The following is a 14032-nucleotide window of genomic DNA, read 5'->3' as shown; positions in this document are numbered from 1 at the left end:
GTTTGGTTTGAATCTGGTTCAGATTCAAACTGAACTGAGCAAAGCAGTTTGTGCACATCCCTACCCATGTGTCCATTACGCTGTTCACCAAATGTCTAGCCTAAGTGTCAAGAGATGCACACTGTGCCTTCCAGTTGTGTACAGGAGGGCCTTCTAAGACCTGCTAAGAGGGGCAGTAGGAGTTAGACCCAAACTTGTCAATCTATGGAGAGCAAAATAATTCCTACCCAACCCCCCAAAAAGATGACCACCAAAGCCACACTGTGTTCTAGAATGTGCGGGAGGCACACTTATTCCAGGCTGAATGGTGGATGGAGGACAGCTGGCTTAACGCATGCTCCTCAGCTCTGCATTCTTGCCACCTCCCAACCTATCATGGCTAGTCTTTCCCCCCACCACAAGTCTAGGGAGGGGAGGGCTAAATCCACCATGACCAGTACAAGGCCAGGTGAGCAGCAGCATACTTACATAGCACCTTCTGTTTAAAACTTTACCTCTGAAGTAAAGTACTCTAAAGCAGGGATCCTCAATGTTGGGCCCCCAGATGTTCTTGGACTTCAACTCCCATAATCCCCAGCCAAAGGGCACTGGGCCTAGGGATTATGGGAGTTGAAGTCCAAGAACATCTGGGAGCCCAACTTTGAGGATCCCTGCTCTAAAGTACCTCTGAGTACTTTAAGGATTGTTCCTAAAAGAGGGGGAGTCACGATGAAACCAAACATTCATGATTGCTCTCACTGATGTTTGACACTCCATGAGACATGTTTGCCTGATCATTTACATTGCCCTCACCTGCCCTCACTCTCCACTGTTTTCACCTGCCCTCAGTGACATCATCACATAGCCAGCTCTTTTGGCAGTAGAGCATCACGATGTCATCATGATCATCCCTCTCATACCTTTCCTTCACATATTCAGTATATGAATGGAAGGGAAGAAATTGTGTCTGTTGGCCCTGCCCCATTCTCCATTCATCTGCTGATCCCCCTGACCTCCACATATTCAGCTAAATAACATGAAAAGGGACTCTCTACATGTACAGCTGGATACACAATGGATCTTCCATGAAATCAGGAATCTTGTATGATCATCATTGAAGATCCTATATGCACACACTGCAAGCATTTGTAGAGCATCTTTCTGGATGCAAAGAGGGCAGGGCAAGGCCAGCAGCTATGAATCCACCCCTCTCTGTGCATTCAGTGAATGCAACTTAGAAGGTATGAAGAGTTCTTATATGATTCTGGACTGGTTGAATCACCCATGTTTCTGATTTAGGAAGCATTGCCTTCTTCTCAAGTACCCTAATTTGCCTTCAGTGATACCTGCTGTGTTCACATATAATGTGGAACCGAGGGTCCAATGGACCTGGGGTTCTGCCCTTTCCTACCCCGCATGGTTACCTGTCCACGTTTAGACAAAACTGCCAGGACTTGAACTGCAGTCTCAGAGACTGCAGAGAGGAGGTTGAACCAGCTGCACAGGCAGAGGAACTGGCTATGTGGGCTTCCTTCTGGGATGAAAGACAACCCTGGCAGCCAATCACAGCCAGAGTGAGGGAGGAGCTTCCTCCCTCAACTCTGTTAGAGCTTGCTGAAGCATTTGGACGTAATGACCGGAAAGAAAGAAAGAAAGAAAGAAAGAAAGAAAGAAAGAAAGAAAGAAAGAAAGAAACCTGAGGTAGGAGCAGTGAAAGTCACTACAAACTGAAGGTTCAAATTGGAGTTTGGGGAAGGAAACCTTGGGTAGTTTTGTGTCCAAACTGCGGTTGCACGCATTTGGACGTACTAGAGATTTAACCTCAGGCCCCTTCAACTCCAGTTTCCGATTATGTGTGAATGGGGCCTATATCATCAAGATAAATCTGTTTGGATGTGTAATCTGTGTTGTTATCCCATTTACTGTGTGCATTCAGATTGGCTGGGATTATCCATGTGACAGATACAGCAAGCAGAAAGAAGTAGCCACCAAGCTGGGTGGGGATGGCACTGGATCAGAAGCAGCTGCAGGAAACAATGGTACCAAACAATGGTTTGGTTTTGTTCTAATATTGTTTCATTTTTGACAGAAATTCATAAAACTTAATTAATGTGACTTAGTTAATATGACTTTGCAGCAACCTTGGCTTGTTAAGGCTGTTTCTGTTTTTGGGGAGTATATTGCTAGCATATTTAATCTTTTCTTACATCAAGAATTATGGATCCTTCATGCATGGAGAATTACTAAAAGGATTATTATACAAGATTGGAAGGACAGATCCACTCCTGACCTCCAGCTTTGGATAACAGTTAAGTGTTCCCTGCAGGAGCGGCCAGTGAGGGCAGCACCCAGGGGTGATGGCAAGAGGAACCTCTAAGGAATAATAAGCAGGCGATTACAAGCATGTGGGCAGCACCTGCAAGCGGCCGTGCTCTGCCCGCAATCTCACACAGTGGGAAGCAGGATGGCAGGGTGGAAACAGGTGGGTGGCCAGGCAGAGGTGGAGGTGGCAGGGGCCATGCCAAATCTCACCCCCCAAAGCCTATGCCACTGCTATGACCCTTCTTCTACCCTGTGGCCCCATCTTGCTGAATTATTCTGCTTAAAGAACCCAGCAGATTAATTGGTTGGTTGGTTGGTTGGTTGGTTGGTTGGTTGGTTGGTTAAATAATAGGATACCTATGATTCCACAATTCTTCCACCAAAAGGGAATATGATTCTGATATACAATGCATCTGTATGATTCATTCAAATTAGAAGAGTGCAGATTTAGATTCATGCATGCAGATGTGTGGATTTGCTGGAGACATTTTCTCCCCAAAATTCTTTTCACTGCTATAAAAAACTCCATTATTTCCCCCCCTTTTATTTTTGGATATGATGTTCTGTAAAACTGTTCTTGCAGTCGTCAAAAATTACCATGTCTCATATCTCATTCAATTATGTATCACAATCCTACTTTAATTAACATATATCCTTTTAGAACTTGGTGATAAAGTTTGATGAGATGTAATTACAAATGTGTCAGTATTTTTTCCCCAAGATGTAAATCATTTAAGAATGAGCCAATGTGTTACCCATCTATCTAGCCAAAGAACTTTGCTGGAAAGCAACAGTACCTCTAAGTCCCCAAATCTGTAAATAAATCTGCCATTCAGGGTGCAACATTTCCCACTTAATGTGAAATTTTTACTCTATTTTCAGATCTTAGTCATTCCAATCTTAGTCTTAAGGAAGCAGATTTTAGTCTCTTTATTTCATTTTAGTCTATTCAGTCAGTGAACATGAACACTTCTGTACATCAATGAAACCTTAAATATGTGTCATTTTGTTAAATAATCCTGTGGCTAGACAACCCTGCAAGGCAGTCTAGGAGTGCTTCTATGGGCGAATTAACATGTGAAATGGCAAATAAGTACAAGTTCTTCCCAGGTGTGCACTCCTGCTGCCACCATCATTTTCCGATGTATGAACCCTCAAAAGTTGCCAGGGAATGTCAGCAATCCACCTCAACCCATTTTTGTCAAGCTTATTTCAAATGTCCAGTCAGGGCTGGCCCTAGGGATTTGGGTGCCCTGGGCAAAATTTTTTGCTGCCCACACCCCCACACAGTTGAGAAGTACAGAGCCCAAGCTTTCCCCTAAACTGCACAAGTTGCTCATTCACTAGGTTAAATAAACAGCTTGTGTGAATGACCAGTGAGTGACTAGCCCACACCGGTTTGGGGATACAGCGGGAGAGGGGAAAGAATTGAGAAGCTCGGAGTTCACCCAACACCAGCCCTTCCTCTATCACCACCACCTTCCTCTCCTCAGCGGTGCAGGCCCTGTGACCCTCAAGGCCAACCTGACTCAGTGTCTTCCTAAGAGGCAGCTTTTAATGGTGCTGTGAGGAACTTCCCTCCATGACTAACCAGGCCTGACCACAGGACCAACGGTCATGCGCACCACTGATTTCCAATTTGAGGAGAGCTGGTCTTGTTGTAGCAAGCAGGAATTGTCCCTTTTGCTCAGCAGGGCCTGCCCTGGGTTCATTTGAATGGGAGACTACATGTGTGAGCTCTATGAGATATCCCCCTTAGGGGATGGGGCTGCTCTGGGAAGAGCACCTGCATGCTTGCATGCAGACGGTTCCAAGTGCCCTCCCTGGCATCTCCACATAGGGCTGCTAGAGACTCCTGCCTGCAACCTTGGAGAAGCCGCTGCCAGTCTGTGTAGACAACACTGGGCTTGATGGACCAATGGTCTGACTCAGTATAAGGCAGCTTCCTATGTTCCTGTTTTGGGTCTGGTCACTTGAGAAACCAGGATGGAGACTCCCGCCTGAACAGCCACAGCAATAACATAGCAGAATGAGTCAGGGAGGGGATGAAGACGGAACATACTGAGGAGGGAGAAGGAGGAAGAAAGCAAGCCAGAGACTAGCTTGAAGGTGGGTCTTGCCCACTTGACATCCAGCCAGGGAGCTGTGGTGCCCCCCAAGAACTGGTGCCCTAGGTGACCTACTAGGTCTGCCTAGTGGATGGACTGGCCCTGAATCCAGCCCTGAATGTTGGGCTGAGGTGGGTACCCAACATTCCCCGCCCTACATTGGTGGCTTCAGATATTATGAAAATGGCACATGCCCAGCAGGAACCAGTGGCTCTCCCATATTTACTTGCCACTTTACATGTGAATCTGCTCTATGCAAATTCCAGACCCACAGATCCTTCTACTCATGTTGAGAATGCCGCAATCCCCATCTACCTGTGCTGTTTGCTGGGTACCACTGTTCTATAGTCTACGGGTTCAAGTTCTATATCTTTCTCAAACTTGTTTTATCACCTTGGCCAAGTCACTATCCTTCAGCCTCAGTCCCTTAATGTGTAACATGGTAATAACAGTGGCCTATCCCATAGGATTGCTGGATGGGCAAAGAAAAAGAGAATACTGTAAAGGACTTCACAAAGCAAAGGTGTTTTGCATGTTATACATAGGAATTATTCTGATTGAATGCTGATTGCTATCTGGATTTTGATGGAGACATCTAGAGCAACCCAGCTGTCTCTTAACTGTGCATAAAAGAAACAACTGATAGCAAATAAAAAACCTCAAGACATTTTTCCAGACACCCAAAGGTTAAAAAAAATACACTAACATATATTAATTTTTATTATGTAACAGCAACATAATAAATAAATTTATGAATTCATATGGCCTTTACAAAAAGACAGAAAAGATATTGCACCAAGTTTAGGTACCGGCTATTTGGACTGAATATTTGCTAAACACATCGGGCACAATGCAGCTGAAATCAAGCATGTTTAAGACCCACTGATATCAATGGTAGAGTTAAGCATGTTCTTAAATCCTCCCACCCTTGACAACATTAGGTCTTTTTCAACATGCTTAACTTTGGCTGGACCATGCTCACGATATCTATCATTATTATATACATTTCTGGAATTAAGGCAAAACCAGATGACACCTCAAATACCACAGAAGGCTTGAGAAAGGACATAATTCAAAACAGAGGGGAGAATTTCCATCTCCGACTAATAAATTAGCTGTGTCTAAGGAATGAATCCCTTCGGTTGTTTTTGATAAAGTGGTTATTATCAATCATGTTCATTAAAGATGAAGAACAAGTATAACTTTCCTATGGAGCAAGCCTGTTTTGCAGAGGTTTGCCAAAATGATCCCATTTAACCCTGGTAAGCAATTTTGTTAGCGTGTAATCTCTTCTCATTATTAGAAAATACTTTCTGTAGAATATAAATTCCTTCCATGTGCAAATAAGATCCAGCTATGACTTAAAGACTTTGAACAGGGTGGTCCTCTTTGAGATTAATTATTTGAAGGAAAACATCTAAATGAATCATCCTCCAGCACACTGTACAAAGAGGAGTAATGAAGTCAATCACTTATCAATAACCATTATCTATTCTTTCTCAACAGACTGGAATGGATTTATGTTAATTTTTAGAGCAAGGGAAACAAAGACATGGTATAACTAATGTATCAATGAACAGTTCTTTGGCAGCTATGTATTAATCTTGATTGAAGAGTGAACTCAATGACTCTTAAATTATAGACCTGGTTGCCAGTCTTTTAAAAAATATAATGAGGGGGGGAAAAGACAACAATAATTATCCACTTCTCCCAATATGTCCAGTAAAGGAACTCTGAATAAATCTTGCAGGCAACTTTATTCTGTAACATTAAGCATAGATATGTATTGTCTGCTTTAAGTCTTAATCCAAATGCACCGTATTTAAACACACAAAAATTCGGCGAGATCTCAAAGTCGTTCAGATAGGGTCGAATGCCATAAATAGAATCCATATTCACCCATGAGAAACCAAGAAAGAAAACATCAATCCAAAGGATGAGAAGATGATCTTCAAAGAACAGAAGCAATGACTGGTCCACACCTGGATGAATGTCACAGGGAAATTGACTTTACAGGGGGAAGACCAGGAAGCCAGAAAATGTAGAATACTGCCATCCGCCAACCAGATTACCTTTCTCCAGTTTCAGGTAAACCTTATCTTCCTTGTCTAGATACAGTAGGACTCCATTTGTAGCAGCTTCGCGAGTGACATCTTTGTCCCCAGCAAAAGCAGAAATGACTGGTTTTCCATTGAGCATCAGGTTCACCTACAAGAAGAAAAGCACTGGAACAACTCAATTTAACAGAGAACTCTATGACATTAATGAACTGTGCAAAGAATCATTAGGAGACCCATGTAGCTTGGGGACTGTAGGCTGTTTTCCATGCTTTTAACATGCATTCAAAAATATCAGTAATGAATCATCATATGCTTGCATATGAAAGGAATAGACAATATGAACTCATTAAAAATCATTGATCTGCAACAGATTGTGAGCCCTTTGGGGACAGAGATCCATCTTATTTATTTATTTATTATTTCTCTGTGTAAATAGCTTTGGAAATTTTGTTGGAAAGCGGTATGTAAATTGTTGTTGTTTGTTGTTGCAACAGAGAAAGGGTTTTTTCCATTCTATTATGGTTTGGTGGGTCGGCTGTGTCCCACATTCCACTTCATCGACCTTCTGGTTTAACTTGGAGCATTTTTAAAATTAATTTCAAAACTGGTACGTCTCCAGAAAAAAACAAAATACTTCCACTCCTACCACTACCATTCATTTTCTCATACCTCTTCAGAGACATTGCTCCACTGATCTGTTGCTTTGGATAGTGGGGAGAGAGGACAAGTAAACCAGATTTACATTCCCTGGATGCAGATCCAAATGTCAGGAAGCATCAGCTTCAGGGTAGTAGTGAGGTTGAAGCAGGCTAGTGGTGTACACAAAACCCGGTTGCCCGGTTTGGTTTGAATCCAAACTGGACTCAAACTGGACAGGGCAGTTTTGTGCACCCTAAATCCCCTGGTTCGGTTCGGGTTTGCAATGTTAAATTTTTTAAGAAAAGAAATATAATTCGCCATCACCGCTCTGGGGGGCTTCTCTGAGGCCGGGGGGGAGGGTCCCTCCGGAGATTACCCCTCCCCCGCTGGCCTGCATTAATGTCCAAATCACCCAGTTCAGGCAGTCTTCAGCCCGTTCTGGGCCTGCCCTCCATAGCAGTGGCCATTTGGGAGGTCACTGTGCATGCCCAATGGGCCTCTGCAGGGGCCTCTGCATGCCCCATTGGGCATGTGCAGCAGCCTCCAAAATGGCCGCCTCAGTGGAGGGCAGGCCTGGTTGAGGTCATGCACATGACCTTTGGTTGGGCAGCGAGGGCGAGAAGTGAGGGCAGGCAGGGGGTAAGTCAGGAATGAACCTACCCCACCCCCCGATGATCACCAAGCTCTTCTTTGGTGTGCCATCACGTGTCCACACAATCTGCACTGCTCCAAGCAGCGTGGATCACTGGAGGCTGGGAAAATGAGTCCCAGCCTCCAGGAACCCCAAAATTTACCATATAAGCAGCACAGTGCATTGGAGGATTCTCAGATGAGTAGCCTGGGTTAGGCTGCTCATGAGAATAGCCTCACTGTGTGAACAGGACAGGTATGTTTAGCATTACCTTTGAAAGTAATGTAGTGCAGGCAAATAGGCTCATGCAAAGCTTCTAGGACTTATTCATGTTGGGTCTACTTATACCCCCTTCAACAAAAGTTGTACCATCCAGTGGGGTACATGAAGTGGGGGATGAAGTGGAGCTGAACCCTTTCGCCCTTCGAAGCTTTGCTTCCCAACCGTCCCCCCCTCCCCGCCACCTGTACACTCTAAAAGTACATACAAGGACCAGCAGGGGACAAGAGACAAGCTTCTGTTCTTCCTCTTCTCTCCCTGTGATGAGGAAGCAAGCCACCACCTTCTCAGGCTTGACTTTTCAAAAAACTTCGTGCCCTTTCCCATGGAACCTAGGGAAGACGTATTTAAGAGAACGCCCTCTTCACTATGAGCCCCATTGCCTATTGAGATCATCTGGAGAGGTTTGTCTGCAGTTATCACCAGCATGTCTGGTGGCTACACAGGGACAGGCTTTCTCTCTTGCTGCCCCAAGACTCTGGAATGTGCTCCCTGATGAAATAAGAGCCCCCCTATCTCTGACAACTTTTTAAAAGTTTCTAAAGACACATTGATCCACCCAAGCTTTTTAACTAGACTTGTAGTTTTAAATTGTTTTAAGATTTTAATTTAGAAGCCCAGCAGAGAGGGAAAGGGAGAGCCCATCCACCTCCCACCCAGTGCTGCCTGGAGTGAGAGACCAGGTGGGTGCTGGGGTTCCTTCTGCTGTTGCCTGCCTGTCTTTGTTTCCCCTGTGGGGCTGCAGCCTCAGGTTAACATCTGCCAGAAGTGTGGGCAGGATTGGGACCGGCCCCTGAGTGACTCAGCTGTTCCTCAGGTCACCTGCTCAGTTTTGGGCTTTATAGGAAGGCTCCTTGTGGCAGTGGGCCACAAAAGGGGGTCGCCCCTTTGGGGGAGCCACTTCGGGGGAGAGGGCTAGAGGGCTTCTGTTTAATTAGTTTTAAGCTGTTTCAGACTTGGGTTGAAGTTGCTGTAATGTGTTTGCGTTTGTCTGGAGATGGAGGGACAGGGGGCACCTTCATTGACTATGGGGCAGCTATCCCGGTGGTGGTGAGGAACAGAAGAAATAATGTTGGCAGGTCAGTGGGCCGTTCCAGGGGAAGGGTAGTCAGAAATTTAATAGCTGTCTCCCCTTCTGGAGACAACTTGCTCACCAGGGCAGTAGACACAATTGCTTCCAAGTGTCCCCTCCGACCCACTTCAAAATTGGCCCCTTGGTATATGGAAGATCTACAGGGGCTGAAATGGCAAGGTAGGCGACTGGAGCGCAAGTGAAGGAAGACTTGACTCGAATCTGACAGATTGCGACATAGAGCACATCTAAAGATCTATGCTCAGGCAAAATGTGCAGCAAAGAGGTGGTTCTTTTCTGCCCGTATTGCCTCTGAGAGTTCACGTCCAGCGGAGTTGTTCAGATTTGTGAGGGGATTAGTGTCTGCCCCCCTCCCTTGAACCAGAATTTGGAGCCATCGGTTACCCGCTGTGATGTGTTTAAAGAGTTTTTCGCAGATAAAATCTCTCGGATTCGAGCCGACCTAGATGGAGACTCCACAATTAATTTGATGTCTGAGCTGGAGGTGCCCAACGACTCCTCTTATGTGATTCGACTGGATTGGTTTCAGTTTGTGACTCCTGAGGATGTGGGCATGCTGCTTGGAGTGGTGAGGCCTACCACTTGTTCTCTTGACCCTTGTCCAACATGGCTTGTTCGATCTAGCAGGGAGGTTGTTGTAAACAGCCTGGTGGAAATCATAAATGCTTCTCTGAGGGAGGGCCGGATGCCTCCTTGTCTTAAGGAGGCAATCATTAGACCTCTTCTAAAGAAGCCTGCATTAGATCCCTCAGAGTTGAGCAATTATAGGCCTGTTTCCAGCCTCCCATGGCTGGGCAAGGTAATTGAGAGGGTGGTGGCCTCTCAGCTCCAGGCGGCTTGGAGGAAACTGATTATCTAAACCCATTTCAAACTGGTTTTTGGGTGGGCTATGGGGTGGAGTCTGCCTTGGTCGGCCTGATGGATGATTTCCAATTGGCAATTGACATAGGAAGTGTAACTCTGTTGGTCCTTTTGGCTCTCTTGGCGGCTTTCGATACTATTGACCATAGTGTCCTTCTGGGACATCTGAGGGGGTTGCGGGTGAGAGGCACTGTTTTACAGTGGTGCCGCTTGTACCTCATGGATAGATTCCAGATGGTGTCAATTGGAGACTGTTGCTCTTCAAAATCTGAGCTTATGTATGGTGTCCCTCAAGGCTCAGTACTCTCTTCAATGCTTTTTAACATCTACATGAAACCGCTGGGAGAGATCATCAGGAGATTTGGAGCTGGGTGTTACCAGTACGCTGATGACACCCAAATCTACTTCTCCATGTCAAATTTTTCCATGAGTTGGCATATCCTCTCTAAATGCCTGCCTGGAAGCAGTAATGGGCTGGATGAGGGAGAATAAACTGAAGCTGAATCCAGACAAGATGGAGGTACTTATTGTGCGGGGTCAGAACTCTAGAGACGATTTTGATCTGCCTGTTCTAGATGGGGTCACACTTCCCCAAAAGGAACAGGTTCACAGTCTGGGAGTACTTCTGGATCCACACCTCTCCCTGGTATCTCAGGTTGAGGTGGTGGCCAGGGGTGCTTTCTGTCAGCTGATATGCCAGCTGCGCCCGTTTCTTGAGATCAATGACCTCAAAACAGTGGTACATCTGTTGGTAACCTTCAGACTTGACTTTTGTAATGCGCGCTATGTGGGGCTGCCTTTGTACATTGTCTGGAAACTTCAGTTGGTTCAGAACACGGCAGCCAGGTTGGTCTCTGGAAGAAGGAAGGAAACCATATACATAGGGACATGTATATAAACCATGTATATGATCTATAGAAAAGTTACACACCATGGATTATTATCATATTGCCAAAAAAAACCCATAGTATCCCAAAAAATGCCACACAAACAAATTTCTTACACATCTGTGATAATTTTCACAATGGACAATTGTATGGACATACTGACAATGAAAAAGCACACAATGGCAAAGAAAGAGTCCCAAGAGTGTAGCTGAAGAGTCAGAAGGTGATCAAAAGTTCCATTAGATGTATAATGAATTAAACATTTCCTGTAGTGTATCACAGGATCAGTTCTTATATTTACTCAGTCTTGCTACTGCTCCAAAAGATCCATTCTTGCTGTTATTTGTTATGAACTCTCAACAGGTATCCTAGGCAAGCAGCTATCTAGGTAGTTTGTAGCCTGTTTCCTCCTGCTCTAAGCAGGGCTTCATCAGGAGAAGTTTTTAGCAATTTGTCTTAGTGGCTCATTCTACAAAGAATAAAAAAACCACAATAATACAATGATCCCTTCACTATTAAAATACTTTCAACACAATTGTTATCTAAACTCAAAGAGAGAAAAGGTTTACTTACTTTGTTACACCTTACTTTAGATAACTTTCATTATTGGATTATTACAGATAAAGGTTCTTGGAACATCGCACTCATATAAGGAACCGAAATTTGGAATGCCCTATGGTTAGCCATTTCATACAGGCTGGACATTCCCCTAGTGACTTTGAGTTTTTTGTCATTTACAAACAAAAATCTAAAGAATTCTCCTACTTGGATATTAAAACTGTTCTTTTGCAAAAGGAAGCTTTTTTCATATACCAACTTAAAACTTTAGAACCATTGGGTTTAAATCAGGTCACCTGGCCAGTTACTTGTAAGACTAACAACAAGTGGAGATAAATGTAGACGTGTTTTGGTGTTACTTAAGTTTGTAAATAATGGAACATTTACACATTTTGTAGATTCTTGTAGACTTCTGAACCTTTATCTGTGATAGAATAGGTAAGGTCATTTTTTCTTGTGATACTTTGATGTTGGCGTTCTCTGCACATATGTAACTGCAATCTGAGGTATTTATATGACTGATTAGATAATGAATACTTAGTTGTTAATTAATGGAAATGTATAAGGCTGAGGGAGCTTGAAGGGTATATCAAGCAGCATTGCAGGAGTTGCTTTTTAAAATGACCTTGTATCAGTAGAGTTCTAATGTGAAACTACTGGAAAAGAGCCAATAATGAAAGTTATCTAAAGTAAGGTGTAACAAAGTAAGTAAACCTTTTCTCTCTTTGAGTTTAGATAACAATTGTGTTGAAAGTATTTTAATAGTGAAGGGATCATTGTACAGTGGTCCCTCGACTTACGAAGATAATCCGATCCGAACGCACGTTCGTAGGTCGAAATTTTCGTAAGTCGAAAAGCACATCCACGGAGGTCCGGAAACATTCGTAGGTCGAGGAAACCGCATCTAAAAATTCGTAGGTCGAGGAAGCCGCATCTAAACCGGCAACGACTTCCGGTATTTTTTGTCGTTCGTATGTCGAAATCTTCGGATGTCGAGTACTTCGTAAGTCGAGGGACCACTGTATTATTGTGGTTTTTTGATTCTTTGTAGAATGAGCCACTAAGACAAATTGCTAAAAACTTCTCCTGATGAAGCCCTGCTTAGAGCAGGAGGAAACAGGCTACAAACTACCTAGATAGCTGCTTGCCTAGGATACCTGTTGAGAGTTCATAACAAATAACAGCAAGAATGGATCTTTTGGAGCAGTAGCAAGACTGAGTAAATATAAGAACTGATCCTGTGATACACTACAGGAAATGTTTAACTCATACATCTAATGGAACTTTTGATCACCTTCTGACTCTTCAGCTACACTCTTGGGACTCTTTCTTTGCCATTGTGTGCTTTTTCATTGTCAATATATCCATACAATTGTCCATTGTACAATTGTACAATGTACAATTGTACAATCCATTGGTCACAGATGTGTAAGAAATTTGTTTGTATGGCTTTTTTTTTTGATACTATGTGGTTTTTTGGCAATATGATAATAATCCATGGTGTGTAACTTTTCTATAGATTATATACATGGTTTATATACATGTCCCTATGTATATGGTTTCTTTCCTTCTTCATCATCCGTGTGTCCTCCTCATTTTTCTTTCAGGTTGGTCTCTGGGTCATCTCGGAGAGACCATGTTACTCCTTTACTGATGGAGTTACACTGGCTGCCAATAGGTTTCCGGACAAAATACAAAGTGCTAATTATAACTTACAAAGCCCTAAATGGCTTAGGCCCTGGGTATCTTAGATAGCATCTTCTCCATTATGAGCCCCACCACCCATTGAGGTAATCTGAGGAGGTCCGTCTCCAGTTACCACCAACCCATTTGGTGGCTACACAGAGACGGGTCTTCTTGGTCGCTGCCCCGAGATTGTGGAATGCACTCCCTGCTGAAATATGATCCTCCCCATCTCTGGCAATTTTAAAAAAACATCTGAAAACCCATCTTTTCACCCAAGCTTTCTCAGCTTCCTAAATTTTGGGGGTTTTAATATCTGGTTTATTTTAAAATTAAAAACCCGATTTCAGGGTTTTTAATCACTGTAATTGTTTAATTGTTTTTTAATTTGTTTTAGCTCTTTACTGTTTTAGTGGTTTGTTTAATTGTAAACCACCCTGAGCCATTTTGGAAGGGCGGTATACAAATTTGTTTCATGTTGCTGTAAACCACCCAGAGATGAAAGTTTGGGGCAGTGTACAAATATAATAAATAGATAGATACATAGACAATTAGTCAATTAATCAATTAATCAATTGGGTAGGTGCTCCTGAGATTTGTAGTCTTTTTTTGAGACTGTGACCATTGCCTTTAAAAAAAATCAAACTGCAGAAGGCGGCTGCTTGTTCTGTCACAACAGAGAATGAATAAAAAGAATAGAGGTCTATCTCCTGCCCTCTGCTAGTCCCGGTAAGTAATTTAGTGGGGTTGAAATGTTGGAGTGGCAAAGTGTAGCTTCAAGGGGCTGAAGGGTTTGGTTCAGGGTGGCTTTTTACAGTCCTGCATGTAATATACACAAAGTTTGTTCACACAATTGTTTGAATCTAATGGGTTACCAACATTAGTGTGGTTGTGTGAACCCATGCCAAGATGCACACAATATTGGGCAATAA

General features: G+C 43.5%; 1 protein-coding gene across 1 annotated transcript in view; it reads right to left on the bottom strand.

Annotated features, from left to right (window-relative positions):
• Positions 1–5106: 5106 nt before the first annotated feature.
• CBLN4 (cerebellin 4 precursor) overlaps positions 5107–14032 on the bottom strand; it is a 34589-nt gene continuing 25663 nt past the window's right edge. Inside the window, exon 3 of the mRNA XM_053251019.1 lies at positions 5107–6617. Coding sequence (XP_053106994.1) covers positions 6420–6617 — 198 coding nt within the window. The 3' untranslated portion in view covers positions 5107–6419. The remainder of the gene's footprint in view (positions 6618–14032) is intronic.

Source organism: Hemicordylus capensis, chromosome 4, assembly GCF_027244095.1.
Source record: "Hemicordylus capensis ecotype Gifberg chromosome 4, rHemCap1.1.pri, whole genome shotgun sequence".
Lineage (NCBI taxonomy): Eukaryota > Metazoa > Chordata > Lepidosauria > Squamata > Cordylidae > Hemicordylus > Hemicordylus capensis.
This window is presented reverse-complemented; position numbering and strand designations above follow the sequence as displayed.